Source organism: Bubalus kerabau, chromosome 3, assembly GCF_029407905.1.
Source record: "Bubalus kerabau isolate K-KA32 ecotype Philippines breed swamp buffalo chromosome 3, PCC_UOA_SB_1v2, whole genome shotgun sequence".
Lineage (NCBI taxonomy): Eukaryota > Metazoa > Chordata > Mammalia > Artiodactyla > Bovidae > Bubalus > Bubalus kerabau.
Genome location: NC_073626.1, coordinates 59225330 through 59246619, shown reverse-complemented (window position 1 = coordinate 59246619; position 21290 = coordinate 59225330). Strand labels below are relative to the sequence as shown.

Genomic DNA, 21290 nt, shown 5'->3' with positions numbered 1-21290 from the left:
AGCTTGTTTTTGTGGGTTAGTGTTCAGCTGGATGATAAATTCTCTCCCTCAGAAGTCTCCCTTTTATGTGGGAAGACAAAACAAATCCTCTTATGAGTGATTCACAAGGTGCAGAAATGTTTTTATCCAGAGAACTAACATGACATGAACACAAAGGTGACCAAAAGCTGTACGAGTTTGTGGTGCCCAGAGGGTGCCCTAACTAGGGATCTTCCAGTGTAGTTTGCCAGGTTTGCCAAATCACAAGAGTCTTCTGAGATGCAACCCAAGTAAATTATATTTTTCAGAAGCTCCCCCAAGTGATTTCCTGGCTGTCAGCAGAAGTTTAGTGGGCCCAAATTGAATTTTTTTTTTTAATATATACCTTCAGAAGTCATCAGGTCATGACTTACAAAGAGCCATAAAATTTGAGGAGGTCAGTAGTTGATGAGAGCAGATTGTGGATGACACAGGGGTTCCAGGAGTTGGGGTTTCCCAGGAGTCAGTCCTTAAGGTGGTAGGGAAATGCATTCTCCTTGTACGGGATGACAGACTAGAATTTTGTATAGAAGTCTGGCCAATGATGTAAAGCAGAAGTCCCGGATTTGTTGATCTGGCCTTGAGGGCTGTTCCCAGTGTTCCTCAGTTTGCCGAATCTCCCAGTTGACAGTTGCTCCTGACTTTCTTGAGAGTGTACCTGCATTTTCTTCCAGTGTATGCATTCTTTTGGCTTTCTATAATTTTTGCTATAGAGGGCGGTAGGAGCCTTTTACTCCTAAAGGTGCATTGATTACAAGTTTGTTTCTCTTAAACGGAAGTACTTGGCCAGCTCCTCTATGTATGTGGGAGGTCTCCAGGCAACTGTGAATGACTTTTCAAATAAAACTGCTAAGAGGTCAAGAAGTGCTTTGCTGGGTCTTGTTCTGTCTCTTTAAAGGGAGACTTCTCTGCCTTCCCTGGGCTCTAGAAGTATAACTTCCTTGGCTCTGTCTTGGGCTCTTCCACACACACTGGCTTCGTCCTCTCTCTTGAACCCTGAGACAGACTTAGGTTGCATGCTGTTATTTTGCAAACAGGACCGCTCTGCTTCAGCTTTATGCTTTGTGCCACATTCTCAAGTGCCATGTGTTTGAAAGAAAATTCCAACATCCCTAGTTTTCTGTATCCCTGATGCTTGGTGCAGTTCTAGACTCTCGCATAGGTAATCCCAGAGTCACCTATTAGTCTCTTTCTGGAACCACAGAAAGTGTTTCTAAAAAATGGTAACCGTTTCCTCTCTTTCATCACTTACACCTAAGTGATCACCAAGTCTTGCCATTTATTTGTCTGAAATTTTCCTGCCTCTTTTTTCTCCATTTCTAAATATACCACCTTGTATCTTATTAATTCTGTTTCATACTGAAATCTCTCATCTGCCTACAAGACTAATCTTGCTACTTTTTCTTTATAAAATAGGAACTAACTCTACCTATCTCACAGGGCTGTTGTGAGGATGAGACATAATGTTAAGTGCCTATTTATCATATGGTCTGACACAAGTATTCAGTGCACGCAATACTTGTGGCTTGCAATACTGAGCCCTGGTGGCTCAAGCGGTAAAGCGTCTGTCTACAAAGCAGGAGACCCGGGTTCAATCCCTGGGTCGGGAAGATCTGCTGGAGAAGGAAATGGCAATCCACTCCAATACTGTTGCCTGGAAAATCCCATGGAGGAGCCTGGTAGGCTACAGTCCATGGGGTCACAAAAAGTCGGACACAACTGAGCGACTTCACTTACACCTATCTCACAGGGCTGTTGTGAGGATGAGACATAATATTAAGTGCCTATTTATCATATGGTCTGACACAAGTATTCAGTGCACGCATGGTAGCAGAGTATACTTCTTATCTCCTTCAGAAGTTTATTATCCTTCATTTCTTCTCTGTGTGCACACCATGGAAACAGCAAAGTGAATACTCAAAAATACAGCATACAGAGCCCTGTGAGCCATATTTGGCTTAAGTCCCTAGACCTATTTAGCTACCTATGAGATCTCAGGCAGATTACTGATCTTTGAGCCTTAATATTTTTTTCCTTTAAAATGGAAACTATTACTGACTGTTGATCATTATGATTGTTAGGAGAGTAAGATAACTTACAGATGGAGGCTTCCCAGATGGTATCAGTGGTAAAGAATCCACTTGCCAATGCAGGAGACACAAGAGACTCAGGTTCGATCCCTGGGTCAGAAAGATCCCCTGGAGTAGGAAATGGCAAACCACTCCAGTATTCTTGCCTGGAAAATCCCATGGACAGAGGAGCCTGGCAGCTACAGTCTGTGGGTCGCCAAGAGTCAGACACGACTGAGTGCGCGCGCGCGCGCACACACACACACACACACACACACACACACACAGCATAGAGAGAATGCTTCTGTAACAGTCAGTTACTGTGCAAATGCTCCTTGTTTTTTACTCTTCCCATACTGCAGTCTTAAACCCTGTAGTGTCCGACAAAGAGGCTTAAGAAGGTTTTTAGCAAGTGTGATGAGCGTTTCCTCTCTTCTTTTTGCAGATTAAGCCCATCCACAGTGATGGCCGCAGCCTTACCCAGGACCCTGGGGGAGTTGCAGCTGTATAGAATATTACAAAAAGCCAACCTGCTTTCTTATTTTGATGCCTTCATCCAACAAGGTGGTGATGATGTCCAGCAACTCTGTGAAGCTGGAGAAGAGGAGTTCCTGGAGATCATGGCACTCGTGGGCATGGCTAGCAAGCCCCTTCATGTTAGAAGGCTGCAGAAGGCTTTGAGAGACTGGGTTACAAACCCTGGCCTTTTCAATCAGCCACTGACGTCTCTGCCTGTCAGTAGCATACCCATCTATAAGTTACCTGAGGGCTCACCAACATGGCTGGGAATATCCTGCAGCAGTTATGAAAGGAACAGCAGTTCCCGAGAACCTCATTTAAAAATCCCCAAGTGTGCTGCCACCACGTGCGTGCAGAGCTTGGGGCCGGGGAAGTCAGACGTGGTAGGGAGCTTAGCGCTGCAGAGTATCAGTGACTCCCGACTCTGGCAGGGCCACCACGCCACCGAGAGCGAGCACAGCCTCTCCCCCGCTGACCTTGGCTCCCCGGCTTCCCCAAAAGAAAGTAGCGAGGTGCTGGATGCTGCCGCTGCACTCTCTGTAGCTGAGTGCGTGGAGCGCATGGCCCCCACGCTGCCTAAAAGTGACTTGAACGAAGTGAAAGAGCTGCTGAAAACCAACAAGAAGTTGGCCAAGATGATCGGTCACATCTTTGAGATGAGTGATGACGACCCACACAAAGAAGAGGAAATTCGAAAATACAGTGCAATATATGGCAGATTCGACTCGAAGAGGAAGGATGGGAAACACCTCACACTTCATGAGGTAAAAAGCCCACATTTTGGTTTGTGTGTATGTGGTGGGCATGTCTCTTAAAGAGATTAACTTGGTAATAGTTTACAGCAGAGATGATACACTCCCCAGATTAAAGACGTTTAGGTTCAGCAAAACGTAACTCTTTAGTGAAAATAGACCATATTTATTGTGTTAAGGTATTTCTGTGTTGAATTCGAACATGTTTAACTTTAAAATTGTAGTGTAGAGTGACTCTTAGAATAATATTGGTTTAAGTAGTGAAACCATAAAGTCTGCGTTTACAAGGCAGTTTGTCTTTTAATTAAGAATTAAAAATGAAATTTTAAATCTAACTTAAAAATCATTTTTGTAGACTTTTTAGGAAAAAAAGTTGTAAAGAATAACCAGAACTTAAAGTGATTTTCAGCTAGCATAGAAAACAAAATTAGATGGATGTTAGAAGAATTATTGTAGCTTTGAATATTGTTTTGGTGTGACATTTGATATTAAAAAATCCTCATTTTATTTTTGTAGCATTCTATCTAGAAATATTTTGCTTAAGTAGAAGAATACATGTATGTATATTTCTTTTTTTATAATATTAATTTTATTTTATTTATTTTTTTTAATTTTATTTTATTTTTAAACTTTACAAAATTGTATTAGTTTTGCCAAATATCAAAATGAATCCGCCACAGGTATACTTGTGTTCCCTATGCTGAACCCTCCTCCCTCCTCCCTCCCCATACCATCCCTCTGGGTCGTCCCAGTGCACCAGCCCCAAGCATCCAGTATCGTGCATCGAACCTGGACTGGCAACTCGTTTCATACATGATATTTTACATGTTTCAATGCCATTCTCCCAAATCTTCCCACCCTCTCCCTCTCCCACAGAGTCCATAAGACTGTTCTATACATCAGTGTCTCTTTTGCTGTCTCGTACACAGGGTTATTGTTACCATCTTTCTAAATTCCATATATATGCGTTAGTATACTGTATTGGTGTTTTTCTTTCTGGCTTACTTCACTCTGTATAATAGGCTCCAGTTTCATCTACCTCATTAGAACTGATTCAAATGTATTCTTTTTAATGGCTGAGTAATACTCCATTGTGTGTATGTACCACAGCTTTCTTATCCATTCATCTGCTGATGGACATCTAGGTTGCTTCCATGTCCTGGCTATTATAAACAGTGCTGCGATGAACATTGGGGTACACGTGTCTCTTTCCCTTCTGGTTTCCTCAGTGTGTATGCCCAGCAGTGGGATTGCTGGATCATAAGGCAGTTCTATTTCCAGTTTTTAAGGAATCTCCGCACTGTTCTCCATAGTGGCTGTACTAGTTTGCATTCCCACCAACAGTGTAAGAGGGTTCCCTTTTCTCCACACCCTCTCCAGCATTTATTACTTGTAGACTTTTGGATCACAGCCATTCTGACGGGTGTGAAATGATACCTCATAGTGGTTTTGATTTGCATTTCTCTGATAATGAGTGACGTTGAGCATCTTTTCATGTGTTTGTTAGCCATCTGTATGTCTTCTTTGGAGAAATGTCTATTTAGTTCTTTGGCCCATTTCTTGATTGGGTCATTTATTTTTCTGGAATTGAGCTGTAGGAGTTGCTTGTATATTTTTGAGATTAGTTGTTTGTCAGTTGCTTCATTTGCTATTATTCTCTCCCATTCTGAAGGCTGTCTTTTCACCTTGCTAATAGTTTCCTTTGATGTGCAGAAGCTTTTAAGTTTAATTAGGTTCCGTTTGTTTATTTTTGCTTTTATTTCCAATATTCTGGGAGGTGGGTCATAGAGGATCCTGCTGTGATGTATGTCAGAGAGTATTTTGCCTATGTTCTCCTCTAGGAGTTTTATAGTTTCTGGTCTTACGTTAAGATCTTTAATCCATTTTGAGTTTATTTTTGTGTATGGTGTTAGAAAGTGCTCTAGTTTCATTCTTTCACAAGTGGTTGACCAGATTTCCCAGCACCACTTGTTAAAGAGATTGTCTTTAATCCATTGTATATTCTTGCCTCCTTTGTCAAAGATAAGGTGTCCATATGTGCGTGGATTTATCTCTGGGCTTTCTAGTTTGTTCCACTGATCTATATTTCTGTCTTTGTGCCAGTACCATACTGTCTTGATGACTGTGGCTTTGTAGTAGAGCCTGAAGTCAGGCAGGTTGATTCCTCCAGTTCCATTCTTCTTTCTCAAGATCGCTTTGGCTGTTCGAGGTTTTTTGTATTTCCATACAAATTGTGAAATTATTTGTTCTAGCTCTGTGAAGAATGCTGTTGGTAGCTTGATAGGGATTGCATTGAATCTATAAATTGCTTTGGGTAGTATACTCATTTTCACTATATTGATTCTTTCAATCCATGAACATGGTATATTTCTCCATCTGTTAGTGTCCTCTTTGATTTCTTTCACCAGTGTTTTATAGTTTTCTATATATAGGTCTTTAGTTTCTTTAGGTAGATATATTCCTAAGTATTTTATTTTTTCCGTTGCAATGGTGAATGGAATTGTTTCTTTAATTTCTCTTTCTGTTTTCTCATTATTAGTGTATAAGAATGCAAGGGATTTCTGTGTGTTGATTTTATATCCTGCAACTTTACTATAGTCATTGATTAGTTCTAGTAATTTTCTGGTGGAGTCTTTAGGGTTTTCTATGTAGAGGATCATGTCATCTGCAAACAGTGAGAGTTGTACTTCTTTTCCAATTTGGATTCCTTTTATTTCTTTTTCTGCTCTGATTGCTGTGGCCAAAACTTCTTTTACATTTGCTTCCTTTTTCTTGTCCACCTGGCCAACACATCATCTTTAAGGCTCAAGCATGAGCTTAAGTCTTCTATAGTGTGTTTTCCCCTAAGTAGAATGACCTTTCCTTTTCATTTTTATCCCTACACATACTTCTATCACAGTAACTTCAACACTTTATTGTACTTTTTAATATATTAGTCTGTCCCTCACAGTATACTTTGGGATTCTTCAAGGCAGAATTTATATCTCATTCATTTTTATATCTTCAGAATCTAATGTACTCAATAAATGCTTGAAAATTAAGTGCATTTCAAAATTACCTTTTTTAAACAAAGGCTGTTTCATAGCTAAAATTTACAGCCATTTATCCATTAGAAGAAAAAGATAAATTCTCCTTGGAAAAAAATGTTCAGTTGAATGCAGTATTTCATGTTAGAAACATAAGATCATTCCCCACAGACTTGTACTTGAACACAAAAAATAGTATATACTCACTGAAAAAGTATACAGTTACTACAGAAGGATGTGAAGTAATGGAATCTGTAAACATCCAGCTACTTTTCTTTACATATACAAATGTGGGGTCATATTTTACACACTCTTCTCCAAACTCTTTTTTTTTTAACTTAATAATATACTCATACAGTATACTATTAGATATATTTTCAGGCAATTACATATGGAGCCGCCGTATTCGTTTATGGGTTACATTATATTTCACAGTGTGAATGTGCTGTTGTCTTAACCATTCACTTTTTGATGTCACTTAAGTTGTTTTCATTTTTAAAAAATTTTATATGTGGTGAGACATGAACATTCTACACATATACCTTTACAGATTTGTACATGTTTTCCTATAGAATAGATTCCAACATGTAAAATTATGGGCCCAAAGAATATATAGATTTAATATTTTAGTAGATAGTCCTTAATTGCCTTCTAAAAAAGCTAGAACAATTTATATTTTCTTTATCATTATTATATGCAAGTGTCCATTTTTCCACACTCTTGCTAATATTGCATTAGTCATTTTTAATTTTCATCAGTCTAAGAAAAATTTTCATTGCTCAAAGTAACTTTCATTATTGAGGAAGAGCATCTTTTCTTAGGGTTAACAGACATCCAATTTTATATTCATATCATTTGTTTTAATGTTGGAGTTGTCTTACCTTTAAAATATTGGTAAAAACTTTTTATATTGTAAGTATATTGACTTTTTGTCTTAGACTGTAAATACTTTTCCAGATTATCATTTGTCCTTTGACCTTTTAGACTGGTTGCCATGTGGAAATTTAATTCTGTGTAGTAATGGTCATTGATCTTGTCCTGTGTCATTTCATTTATCTGATTCTCTGTGCCTTCACTGGCATGAAGTTACTTCAGTTACTGTAGCAAAGCAGTGTATTTTATATATGGAAAGGCAAGTGCCTCTTCATTAGTATTCTTTTGTAGCTTCTTTTTTTTAGGTAATCTTACACATTTCTCCTTCTCAAATGAAATTTTTAGTGTATTTGTCAAATTTCCCCAAAATTTCTGTTGGTATTTGATTAGAAATGCCCTAAAGGTATAGATTAATTGGGGGGGAAATGATATATTTACAATAATGAAAACTCCCGTAGAGTAACATAGTATGTGCATTTACTTAGCTCTTCTATATTCTTCTGTAATTTTTTAGTTCTTTATTCATAGTTTTGGACATTTCTTGTTAGGTCAAATACTGTGTATTATATATGTGTATATTAAATGTTTGTATTAAAAACATTTGTATTTATTTTGCTTGTATGGATACATGAATATGTAGGATATGAAGGGGCTATAATTGTAAATGAAATTGTTTCCTTTTTAAATTACTATCACTGGCTGATTTTTATATATTAATCTTCTTTTCAGCAGTTTCACCGTCTGATATTTTTAAATTATTGTAGATGTGAATGCCTACTGATGCTTAATATGAGAGAATTGGTTAGCAAAATTAGTCACAGGAACTCTGTGATTTGATCTCCTTTGGGCATGTCCTCGTGTAATTGTTGTGTGTTGTTGGCATATGATAATGAATTCACAAGAACTTGTGGATAGATCTAGAAAATACAAGTGGCATTATAATTCAGCTACGCTTTGACACTCTCTTTACCTGTGACGCGATGCAGAGGAGTCTACTGAAGGCTGCATAGTAGGGAACAAGGGCGACGCGTGTTGGCAGCCTCAGGCTCACGCTTTAATCCAGCTTTCATATAGTTTTAAAATGTGGCAGATGAAGCACAGGCAAGGGCCTGTATTTTTATTAAAGCAAAAGTATGTTAAAGAGATGACTTTAATAAACCCTGTCGATCTCACTTTAAAAATTCCTAACCTGCTTTTAAAAAAAATCCAAAATGAATTATTTCACACTTGACTTTTCCTAAGGGGCGCTTTGCTTCTTTGAATAGATAGGCATAGGTGGTATTTAAGTAATGAGACCATTGTGGGTTTCCCAAAAGAAGGAAGCAATCAAAATGAGTGCTAGTAGGCGGAGATGTGGGGGTGGAGCTTTGGAAAATGTGGCCTGTGTTTTTGAAACTCAGACCACTTATTATTTGTAAGTCAAGTGTGTGAATCTAGTCCGATAATATATTTTAGGATAGAAGTTTATGCATCAGAGCACTTTCTTCAAACTAGTAACCATCCAAGAGTTTAGTAGAAATTATGAAATCCTGAGGGAATTAAAGAAGCTACCATCAAGTGTACCATTTAGGTATTGTGATAATTTCACATTTTCTTTTTTTGACTGTTTAAAATGAGAGAAAGACTTGAGTTTTTCTAAATTCCTAAGACTAAAGAAGGTTACTAGTTTCTCCTCAATTTCTAAATAAGGAAAAGTATGACTTATTCTTAATCCACTTTTGGTAGTATTTCTGACCCTGTGTATAGTATTACAAACTCTGTGGGCACTATTCTTTTAATCTTTGAAGACATATAAGTAGGTCACAAGTAGATGAACATCAGGAAGTTACCTATACCTGAAAAATAATTTTCAACTCACGAGTACATAAAATTCTCATTTTTATATGCATTTTATACTTGTTTCCCAGTATACTTGTAAAATGTATAATTCATTACATTTTATTGTAGAGAATTGTAGACTGAATCATTGTTACAGACACCTTTTTAAAGCTGGAGAAGCGGTGCTGGTCTTGGGACATGGCTAGGTGTGGCCTGGTGGCAGGAGTCAGACCGTGAGCGTATAATGCAGAGGCTGCGGCCCAGCCACAGCAGTTACTGGTGGGGGGCAGGTGCCAAGGGACGAGCCCAGGAGCAGGATTACAAAGGGGTCCAGGCAGGCAGAGTTCCATCTGCCCAGACATGTTGCTAGAGCATGTGGTAACTAGGTAAGCAGAGTGCATCAAATCTTTAAAGCAGTAAATGGATAGAGAGACCGAAACTTGAGAATAGCAAGGCATGGAGAATGGAGGGGCTTGTGACATTCAGAGATAGGAGCACGCAGACAAGTCGGCGTGATGGAGAACGCTCGTCAGCAGATAGCAGCTTCCAGCCAGAGCACGCTGGAGCGCAAAGACAGGAAAGAGAAGAGGAGGCAGAGTCAGTGGATAAGTTGTAGGTGTGATGGAAATGCTGCAGAAACTGGAGTGCTAAGGAGATTGCAAAAACAAGGACCCAGGCCCATGGAATACATAGGGGTGCCAGCTTTAGGTCAGCTCCCACCGTAATGTTGAGAAGGCAAGGCTGAGGGTGTCAGAGAAGCCCAACAGTTTTAGTTTTGAGAGAGGAGTATTGTCAAATCAGGGAACCTGGTAGACCTCAACATACTGCTAGTAGTTAGAATGCTTTATTCTGAACTCTCAGCTTGAGCGGAACAATTTCAACATCTCATACTTGAAAGAAATGCTGCATATTTCCTTTTGATCATTTTAAAAAGTAGATTATAGGGCTATTGGGTTAGTGTCACTTCTTGAGTCACTTTTGATAAGTCACATTTTTTTCTGAGAATTTGTCCATTTCATCTAAGTGTTCAAACTTATTGGGATAGTTTACAGTTTTTTTTGTTTGTTTCTAATATTGTTTGTACCTTTGTCTCTTTCCCCCGATCAGTCTTGCCAGAGATTTGTCAGTTATATTCATCTTTTCAGGGATCTGCAGACTGAAGCCTGTGGGCAAAATTTTGCCCACTTTCTAATTTTGCAGATAAACTTTCTTTGGAATACAGACATGCCTTTCTGTTTATGCATTATCTGTGGCTACTTTTGAGCTACAGTGTAGGGTTGGGTGGTTGTAACACAGACTGGCCTGTAAAGCCTAAAATATTACTGTCTGACCTTTTACAGAAGAGCTTTCCCACTTCTTTATTAGGAAGCACTTTTGGCTTAATTGATCTTTGTAGTTAATGTTGTGTTTGTTTACATCTGCTTTCGTATAATTTATTGTTCTAACTTACATTTTATCCTGAGGTCATTAATATTCAGCTGTTCTTTTCTAATGTAAGCAATTAAAGTCATGAATTCTCACTATGTATTGAATTAGCATTATTCCCAAAGGTTTCAATTCTGATTATTTCTCTTTTTTATTTATGCTTTCTATTCACAAATTATTAAGAAGTTTTTTTTCCCCCTAATATGAGAGGTTTTTCCTTAGTTCTTTTTCCTAATGATTTCTAACTGAATTACATTGTGATCAGAGAACATGATTTGCATGATATGGCACCCCACTCCAGTACTCTTGCCTGGAAAATCCCATGGACAGAGGAGCCTGATGGGCTGCAGTCCACGGGGTCGCTAGGAGTCGGACATGACTGAGCGACTTCACTTTCACTTTTCACTTTCCTGCATTGGAGAAGGAAATGGCAACTCACTCCAGTGTTCTTGCCTGGAGAATCCCAGGGATGGGGAGCCTGGTGGGCTGCCGTCTGTGAGGTCACACAGAGTCGGACATGACTGAAGCGACTCAGCAGCAGCAGCAACAGCCCTTTAAAATATGTAGAGATGTTAGTTATGGCCCAGTATGTGGTCAATGTTTTAAATGTGCTTCTGCAGTTGTTGTTAGAGTGTTCTGTATGTGTTTGTTTTAACAAGCTTTTTAGATCTGTTATTCAAACCTTCTGTAGACTGAATTTTTTATTATTTTGTCGGCTTGCTCTATCAGTAACTGAGTTGTGTGTTAAAATCACCTACTTTGATTGTGAAGTTGTCTATTTCTCTTTGAATTATGTAGTGGCCTTATCGATTTTTTAATAATGCATTTTGTTTTTTAAAATTTTTTGTGTTGATATTAATACATGTGCTTTCTTTTTGTTACTAATTGCTTGTTACTTCTTTTTTCCATCCTTTTACTTTTGGTTTTTCTGAATCTATCTTTTCGATATATCTCTTGTAAATACCAATAGTTGGGTTTTTAAAAAATCCTGTCTTACATTCTTTGTCTTTTAACGCAAACATGTGGTCCATTTAAATTTATTACAGTGACTGATGTTTTGAATTTATTTCCCTTATTTTGTATTTCTTCCTTTCCCCTTTTTCATATCTCACATTTACCATCTGGAACTAGTGTCCTTTAGCTTGAAGTGCATTATCTGGCATTTTCTTAATGAAGGCCTACTGTAGGCAGACTGTCTCCTTGCCCATATTGGAAAATATCTTCATTCTGCCCTCACTTTTGTTGTTGTTCTGTCGCTAAGTTGTGTTCAACTCTTTGCAACCCTGTGCACTGCAGCATGCCAGGCTTCCTTGTCTGTTACTGTCTCCTGGAATTTGCTCAAACTCATATCCATTGAGTCAGTGATTCTCTTCTCCTCCTTCCCTCATTCTTTCCCGGCACCAGGGTCTTTTCCAGTGAGTCAGCTCTTTGCATCAGTTGGCCAGAGTTTTGGAGCTTCAGCTTTAGCATCAGTCCTTCCGATGAATATTCAGGGTTGATTTCCATTAGGACTGACTGGTTTGGTCTCCTTGCTGTCCAAGGGACTCTCAAGAGTCTTCTCCAGCACCACAGTTTGGACACATCAGTTGTTCGGTGCTCAGCCTTCTTTACGGTCCAACTCTCACATCTGTAAATGACCACTGGAAAAACTATAGCTTTGACTACACAGACCTTCGTCAGCAAAGTGATTTCTTTGCTTTTTAATGCACTGTCTAGGTTTGTCATAGCTTTCCTTCCAAGGAGAGAGCGTTTTTTGTTTGTTTTTTTTTTTTTAATAATAAAGCAATTTATTTTCTTGGGTTGACAACAGATAAATCTCACTTGAAATGTGGCAGTAAGTTTGGGTAGAAGAGGAGGATATTGGCTATATTAGTACTGAGATATTGATGGGTATACATCTGAGGCAGCATATTTTCAAGAGTTATTTTCTTACTATAAATCATCTGCCCCATTTCCAGACTGTGCATCTTGATTCTTTTTAATATATATATATATTTTTTATTAAAGTATAGTTGACTTATGATTCAGGTATAGCAGAAGGTGATTTGGTTATACAAATACAGATATATTATTTTTGAAATTTTTTCCATCGTAAGTTATTACAAGATACTGACTATAGTTCCCTGTGCTATACAGTAGACCTTTGTTGCATATCTATTTTTTAATTAGAAATCTAGCATTCTATTCATACTGAGTCAAACAAGTGGAACCAAAATGTTGTAATTTTTTAGTTAGGAAAAAAATGTATGTTTTCTAAAATATATTTGTTGTACATATTTATATATATATGTATACAAAAGCTTTTCTCAGTTCAGTTCAGTTGCTCAGTCACATCCAACTCTTTGCTACCTCATTCATTGCAGCACGCCAGGCTTCCCTGTCCATCACCAACTTCTGGAGCTTACTCAAACTCATGTCCATAGAGTCAGTGATGCCATCCAACCATCTCATCCTGTCATCCCCTTCTCCTCCTGCTTTCAGTCTTTCCCAGCATCAGGGTCTTTTCCAATGAGTCAGTTCTTCACAGCAGGTGGCCCAAATATTGGGAGTTTCAGCTTTAGCATCAGTCCTTCCAATGAATATTCAGGACTGATTTCCTTTAGGATGGACTGGTTGGATCTCCTTGCAGTCCAAGGGACTCTCAAGAGTCTTCAACACCACAGTTCAAAAGCATCAATTCTTTGGCTCTCAGCTTTCTTTATGGTCCAACTCTCACATCCAAACATGACTACTGGAAAAACCATAGCTTCGACTAAACGGACCTTTGTTGGCAAAGTAATATCTCTGCTTTTTAATATGCTGTCTAGGATGGTCATAGCTTTCCTTCTAAGGAGGAAGTGTCTTTTAATTTCATGGCTGGAGTCACCATCTGCAGTGATTTTGGAGCTGAAGAAAATAAAGTCTGGCACTGTTTCCCCATCTATTTGCCATGAAGTGATGGGACTGGATGCCATGATCTTAGTTTTCTGAATGTTGAGTTTTAAATCAGCCTTTTCACACTCTTCTTTCATCAAGAGGCTCTTTATCTTTAGTTCCTCTTCACTTTCTGCCATAAGGGTGGTGGCATCTGCATATCTGAGGTTATTGATATTTCTCCCGGCAACCTTGATTCCAGCTTGTGCTTCATCTCGCCGAGCATTTCTCATGATGTACTACTCTGCATATAAGTTAAATACGCATAGTGACAATATATAGCCTTGATGTACTCCTTTGCCAATTTTGAACCAGTCTGCTGTTCCATGTCCAGTTCTAACTGTTGTGCTTCTTGACCTGCATACAGATTCCTCAGGAGACAGATAAAGTAGTCTGGTTTTCGCATCTCTTTAAGAATTTTCCACAGTTTGTTGTGATCCACACAGTCAAAGGCTTTAAACATAGTCAGTGAAGCAGATGTTTTTCTGTAATTTCCTAGCTTTTTTCTGTGATCCAGCAGATGCTGCCAATTTGATCTGTGGTTCTGCTGCCTTTTCTAAATCCAGCTTGTACATCTGGAAGTTTTCATTCACATACTGCTAAAGCCTGGCTTGAAGGATTTTGAGCATTACCTTACTAGCGTGTGAGACGAGCACAGTTGTACAATAGTTTGACTTCTTTGGCATTGCCTTTCTTTGGGATTGGAATGAAAACTAACCAGTCCTATGGCCACTGCTGAGTTTTCCAAATTTGCTGGCATATTGAATGCAGCACTTTAACAGCATCATCTTTTAGGATTTGCAATAGCTCATTTGGAATTGCATCACCTCCTCCACTAGCTTTGCCTTCATTCTTAATTGCTACTTATTCTGGGTATCAAATTCTATATTGTCATTTACTTTCTGTTCGTAATCAAAAGTATCATTTCCTTGGCCTTTGGCTTTCATTGTGTTTAGAAGCCAGTGGTTAGGTAACTATTGTCTGCTTTAAACGTCTTTTTTTCCTGTGTCCCAATTCTTCTTCCTCCTTAATTCTTCTCTCCTTCTGACTTCTCAATTTTCCTTGGTCATTTTTACTATATTACTCTTTTAGTCATATTTTCAACTCCTTTTATCTCTTTAAATGAAGTCCTTGAGGGTCTGTTTCTGCTGGTTTTTACTTTTGACTCCTTCTTTCTTTGACTGTTTAATGATTTCTATCTATGAGCTCATATTTCTTGAAACTGTAGGAATATTTTGAAAGCAAGGAAGAAAATGGACTTTCCTAGAGGTTTCTTGTTTTTGCTTCTACCAGGCACCTGTACTTCACACACTACAACTCTGGAGCCCCATGAAAGTAAATTCTCAAGCTGTTGGTGTGAATTAGGGCTGAAAATCCATGTGAAGAGCTGATTTGGGTTTATGAAATTCTCTCCTAATTAGTAATAAAGTTCAAGACCGGTAATTCTCCTTGCATTTCCTGGTGGGCGAGGGGGGACCGTGAACAGGTGTATTTCTGAGTCTGTCTTACATTTTGCTGTAGTACTTTCGTATTGTTTTTCACCTTTGTGGAGGAAAGGTCTTTGACTCTTCAGCCTCTCCTGTGATGGGTTCTGGTGTTTTTCTCTCACTCTATCCCCACGCTCACCAGCCTAAGAAGGCGGTGAAGATTGAAGCTCAAGTTCATCTGGCTTGGCATCTGTCCTCAGCTTAGTCTTTTGAGATACGGTCTTCATTCATTTTGGCTTCAGTAGTTCTTACTGTCTTGCTGGCTTATTCATGTAAAGATATTTTTTCTTTCTATTTTAGTTAACATTTTTCCTGTGAGAAATGTGAGAAGGGCCAGGCATGGTATCTAGCCCTCCCTGTGCTGGAAATGGAAGTCTTGATTGCCCTCTGAGCCTCCCTATTACGTAGCCTTCATGTTGTAGTTTTATGCTAACACTTATGTGAAGCTTAATTGAAAGTCACACCCATTTGATTGTTAAAGATTATCATTTTAAATACTCCCAGCAAAGACAGTTTTAAAATCTAGTTATAAATAATAGAAGGCTAACTTTAAGAAATCTTTTCACAAAGATATGAATGGAATTTTGGTATTTTTAGCTATGAAAGGAGGAAGTGGAGGAAGTAAGTAAACCAGTGAGGGGGACTATCTTATTTTATACTTCTAACAAAATTAGAAACTTAGAACTTTTAAAAAGCTAGCTTGGTGCTGCAGTGACTTAACTACTGGTTTTGGAGAACTTTTTTTTTTTAATGCATCATTGTTACTGATTTAATTATTAGCAACTAGGATTATGAAATCTAGAAGATAGTTACAGAAAATACATTTTTGAGGGGAAAGCTTGATGAATTGGCTTCCTATTACAACTTGGAGTGAGCTAGGTTATTTCTCTAGCCTCGGTTTTTCTGCCAAAAAGCTCTCTGAGGGCCTGGGGAGTTCAGTATAGTTTTTTGGTCTGTTGGAGCCTGAATTCAGTTTACAGAAATTGCGTTCTGTTTGTTTTTCTTGGTTTCTGGTAGGATGATGGAAGGAATACTAGAACACTGTTTTTAATTTATGTTGAAAAGTTGTTATCTATGGTTGTGCATGAGCTGGTACTTCTGAAATGTTGTCAATTAAAATATCTTACTGACAATTAGAATTTCTCCGTACTTACTTAGGTTTATGAGCACAAAAAAGAACCAGCTACATAACAAGCAACTCGAAAAGGATATTTAAAAGTCATTGTAGCTACCACTAAGCTGCAATTGAAGTTAATTTATTTAGGAAATTATTCTTTGAAGTATATTTTACTTTTTGCTCCTGGAACATTGTGCTTATCAAAAGCACTTGGGGAAGAAATTGATCTACTGATGATTCTTTAGGAGGGGAGGGAGAAGGCTGAAAATAATTTCTTCCTATTATGCTTTTATATTCAGCCATGGGTTTAAAATAAGAAACCTGGCCTTAATTGCTAGTAGCCATATTACAAGCATTCAGTTCACTTCAGTCACTCAGTCATGTCCGACTCTTTGCGACCCCATGGATTGCAGCACACCAGGCTTCACTGTCCATCACCAACTCCCGGAGCTTACTCAGACTCATGTCCATCGAGTTGGTGATACCATCCAACCATCTCATCCTCTGTCATCGCCTTCTCCTCCTGCCTTCAGTCTTTCCCAGCATCAGGGGCTTTTCCAATGAGTCAGTTTCACATCAGGTGGCCAGAGTATTGGAATGTCAGCTCAGCATCAAGCCTTCCAATGAATATTCCGGGCTGATTTCCTTTAGGATGGACTGGTTGGATCTCCTTGCAGTCCAAGAGACTCTCAAGAGTCTTCTCCAACACCACAGTTCAAAGCATCAATTCCTTGGTGCTCAGCTTTCTTTATGGCCCAACTCGCACATCCATATATGACCACTGGAAAAACCGTAGTTTTGACTAGACAGACCTTTTTTGGCAAAGTAATATCTCTGTTTTTTAATATGCTGTCTAGGTTGGTTATAACTTTCCTTCCAAGGAGTAAGCATCTTTTAATTTCATGGCTCCAGTCACCATCTGCAGTGATTTGTGTGTCTAGGTAGTAAAAATTACAATGTAAAGAATACTTAAATACATTTATTAGTCAGTCAGTATTTATTAAGCTCACAACCCATGCCAGAGACTGACAAGCCAAGTCTCTGCCTTAACATAAAAAATTAAAAATACAGCATATGTTAAGTGAAGGAAAGGAGGTTATACACCTGTGTTCACATGTCTGTACACAAAGGAATATTGGAATAATATGCATAAAAATATTAATAGTCATTCTGGATGGAATGCATGTTGCATTTGTTTTCTTTTGCTTCTCTGTATTTTCAAAACTTTTTTACTCTTACTGCTATAATCTCTCTTTTTTTTTTTCCAGTAACTTGTTTATTCATTTACTTGTTTATTTTATTTTATTTTTTTAAATTTTATTTTATTTTTAAACCTGAAACACTGTATTTTTTTAAGTAGGGAGACTAGATATCTTAAAAATAGATTATTATTTTATTATTTTAAAATACTATTAGTATTTTTATTATTTAAAATAGATTATTTTATTATTTAAAAATAATAAAAATAAAAGAGACAAGATTGATCAATAGTATTAACAATCTTTTTTTTTTTAGGTTTTAGAAAGTTAAAGGAGACATAGTATAAACAGAGCAGGGATCTGAAGGTATTGAAAGAAAATATATGGAAAACTTACGCCAATAAAATTTAAAATTATATTGAAAAAAAAAAACTTTTTTAAAAAAATTACTGTGAATAAAGTGGGATGTCTGGGTCGGGAGGAAGAGTAAATGCCTGATTCCTTATCAGAGGAGAATGAGAATCGATACTAAAACAACTTTGTGGCAAGCGTGCCTTCTCACTTCTTGTTAGAGTCCTTGGAGGTAGTGATATTATCCTGTTTTGCCTCAGAGAAAACTGAGGCTCTGAGACGTTGAGACGTTTTACATGTCCAAAATCACACAGCTGGTAAGTGATGGAGCAGACTCCTCCTACGCCTCTCTGCCTTCAAATCCTGTCAATTTGCCATCAATCATGCCTGGAATGGGTTTCTTGCTTTTTAAAAAAGTCTGATATACCCCTTGGCAGTTTCTTACATCTATTTAAATTGACAAAATTATATGAAAAAACATTTTCTAGTCTATTAAGCAAATTATAGACTTGGAGTTTAGGATAATATTTGATACTTAAATTTTTAGAACTGGTATTTGGTCAATGAGCAACTCTATATTGGCAATATTTAACACTTAGATAAAAGAGTAGAATTACATGAAATTAAAACACATTTGCTCCTTGGAAGAAAAGCTATGACAAACCTATACAGCGTATTAAAAAACAGAGACATCACTTTGCCAACAAAGGTCCGTATAGTTAAAGCTATGGTTTTTCCAGTAGTCATGTACGGATATGAGAGTTGGACCATAAAGAAGAATTGATGCTTTCGAACTGTGGTGCTAGAGAAGACTCTTCAGAGTACCTTAGACAGCAAAGAGATCAAACCAGTCAATCCTAAAGGAAATCAACCCTGAATATTCACTGAAAGGACTGATGCTAAAGCTCTAACACTTTGGCCACCTGATGCAAAGAGTCAACTCATTGGAAAAGACCGGGATACTGGGAAAGATTGAGGGCAAGCGGAGAAGGGGGTGACAGAGGATGAGATGGTTGGATGGCATCACTCACTCAATGGACATGAGTTTGAACAAACTCGAGGAGGTAGTGAAGGACAAGGAAGCTGGTGTGCTGCAGTCCATGGGGTCGCAGAGTCAGACACAGCTTAGTAACCACGCAACAACAACGTCAATCTTAGAGATTTGGTGACTCCAAGACCTTGTTTTTCCTTTTTAGCCCTCGTGTGTGACAATACTTCATTATCTTTTACTAAGTGATTTTGTAAATATTTAATGAATATCATTTACTTTTTATTCCTTCCTAAGAATTTTCATGTCAGTTCACATTTAAAAATATCTATCAGATGATGTATATTCAGTTTTTGTAAATTAATTTATTTTAAATGGAGGCTAATTACTTTACAATATTGTAGTGTTTTTGCCATACATTGACATGAATCAGCCACGGGTGTACATATGTCCCCCATCCCAAACCCCCCCTCCCACCTCCCTCCCCCTCCCATCCCTCTGGGTCATCCCAGTGCACCGGCTTTGAGTGCCCTGTATCATGCATCGAACTTGGACTGGTGATCTATTTCACATATGGTAATATATATGTTTCAATGCTATTCTCTCAAATCATCCCACCCTTGCCTTCTGCCTCAGAGTCCAAAAGTCTGTTCTTTATATCTGTGTCTCTTTTGCTGTCTCGCATATAGGGTCATCGTTACCATCTTTCTAAATTCCATATATGTACATTAATATACTGTTTTGGTGTTTTTATTTCTGACTGACTTCACTCTGTATAATAGGCTCCAGTTTCATCCACCTCATTAGAACTGATTCGAATGCATTCTTTTTAATAGCTGAGTAATATTCAATTGTGTATATGTACCACAGCTTTCTTATCCACTCATCTGCTGATGGACATCTAGGTAGCTTCCATGTCCTGGCTATTGTAAACAGTGATGTGATGAACATTGGGGTACACATGTCTCTTTCAATTTTGGTTTCCTTGGTGTGTATGCCCGGCAGTGAGATTGCTGGGTCATAAGGCAGTTCTCAGAGAAGGCAATGGCACCCCACTCCAGTACTCTTGCCTGGAAAATCCCATGGACAGAGGAGCCTGGTAGGCTGCAGTACATGGGGTCGCTAGAGTCGGACATGACTGAGCAACTTCACTTTCACTTTTCACTTTCATGCTTTGGAGAAGGAAATGGCAACCCACTCCAGTGTTCTTGCCTGGAGAATCCCAGGGACAGCGGAGCCTGGTGGGCTGCCATCTATGGGGTCGCACAGAGTCGGAAACGACTGAAGCGACTTAGTAGTAGTAGTAAGGCAGTTCTAGTTCCAGTTTTTTAAGGAATCTCCACACTGTTCTCCATAGTGGCTGTACTAGTTTGCATTCCCACCAACAGTGGAAGAGGATTCCCTTTTCTCCACACCCTCTCCAGCATTTATTGTTTGTAGACTTTTGGATAGCAGCCATTCTGACCGGCGTGAGATGGTACTTCATTGTGGTTTTGATTTGCATTTCTCTGATAATGAGTGATGTTGAGCATTTTTTCATGTGTGTGTTAGCCATCTCTATATCTTCTTTGGAGAAATGTCTGTTTAGTTCTTTGGCCCATTTTTGGATTGGGTTGTTTATTTTTCTGGTGTTCAGCTGCATGAACTGCTTGTATATTTTTGAGATATATTCTGTTTTAGTTAAGGAAATATTATCACCATATTGTATAATCAGATCCCTTGGTTTCTTATAAACAAAAAAAGATGCAGAACATTTTTAAACTTTTTATTTTGCTTATTTTCCATAAATTCTTACACTTAAAAATAAATAAAGCATGTAAATACATAAAACCAAGATGACTGTTTTGATTAGTTTGAGTTCTGAGAGGTGTAGGTGACTTGATTTTCTTCTGAAATTAGGCGGTAAGACTAATTAGGAGTAAAGACTATTCTGATTTTCATAAATTGTGATCTAACTACATAATGATGTGACATTTTTATATTCTTAAGTGAAACATTTTCTATATTGATGAAATAAAAATGCTTATAACTTGTGAAACTTTTGAAACGCAGCTCACCGTTAATGAAGCAGCCGCTCAGCTCTGTGTAAAGGATAATGCCCTGCTGACAAGAAGAGATGAGCTTTTTGCCCTGGCCAGGCAGATTTCTCGAGAAGTCACCTATAAATATACTTACCGAACCACCAAGTAAGTGTTTAACTGACAGTATTTTTGCAGTTTGATAAAGTAGAGCTTGAAACACAAGATAGAGTATATTTAAGAAAAGTAGAAGTGTAATTAAATAATTCTGTCAACAGTGAAATGAATTTTCAAAACATTGTTGCTGAAGTGGGTTTTGTTAATTCGTTTAATCCTCTTTTTTTGTCTTTGGAAAGATAGTTCCCTAGCACTGTAGCGTTTGTCTGGTAGTGGTTCTCAACATTCTTCTCTCACATGGATGCTTTGGTTTTGAGTGTGATGAAAGGATTTAGTTAAGCAGCATTTATAGACATTTGTATACTACACAAACTACATGAACTTTTTGAACTCTCTCTGAAAGGAATGTGTTTTCTTTCGCAAAGTGTTTGCCAATCTGAGGGGCTTCCCTAGTGGCTCAGACGGTAAAGAGTCTGCCTGCAATGTGGGGGACCTGGGTTAGATCCCTGAGTTGGGAAGATCCCCTGGAAAAGGAAGTGGCCAACACACTCCAATATTCTTGCCTGGAAAATCCCATGGACAGAGGAGCCTGGCAGGCTA

General features: G+C 38.2%; 1 protein-coding gene across 4 annotated transcripts in view; it reads left to right on the top strand.

Moving 5' to 3' along the window:
- NAB1 (NGFI-A binding protein 1) overlaps positions 1–21290 on the top strand; it is a 54530-nt gene that overhangs the window by 10022 nt on the left and 23218 nt on the right. For all 4 annotated transcript variants that reach the window (XM_055571922.1, XM_055571923.1, XM_055571920.1 and 1 more), the window contains 2 exons: positions 2533–3370; positions 20608–20741. In XM_055571922.1, coding sequence (XP_055427897.1) covers positions 2552–3370; positions 20608–20741 — 953 coding nt within the window. In that variant the 5' untranslated portion in view covers positions 2533–2551. The remainder of the gene's footprint in view (positions 1–2532; positions 3371–20607; positions 20742–21290) is intronic.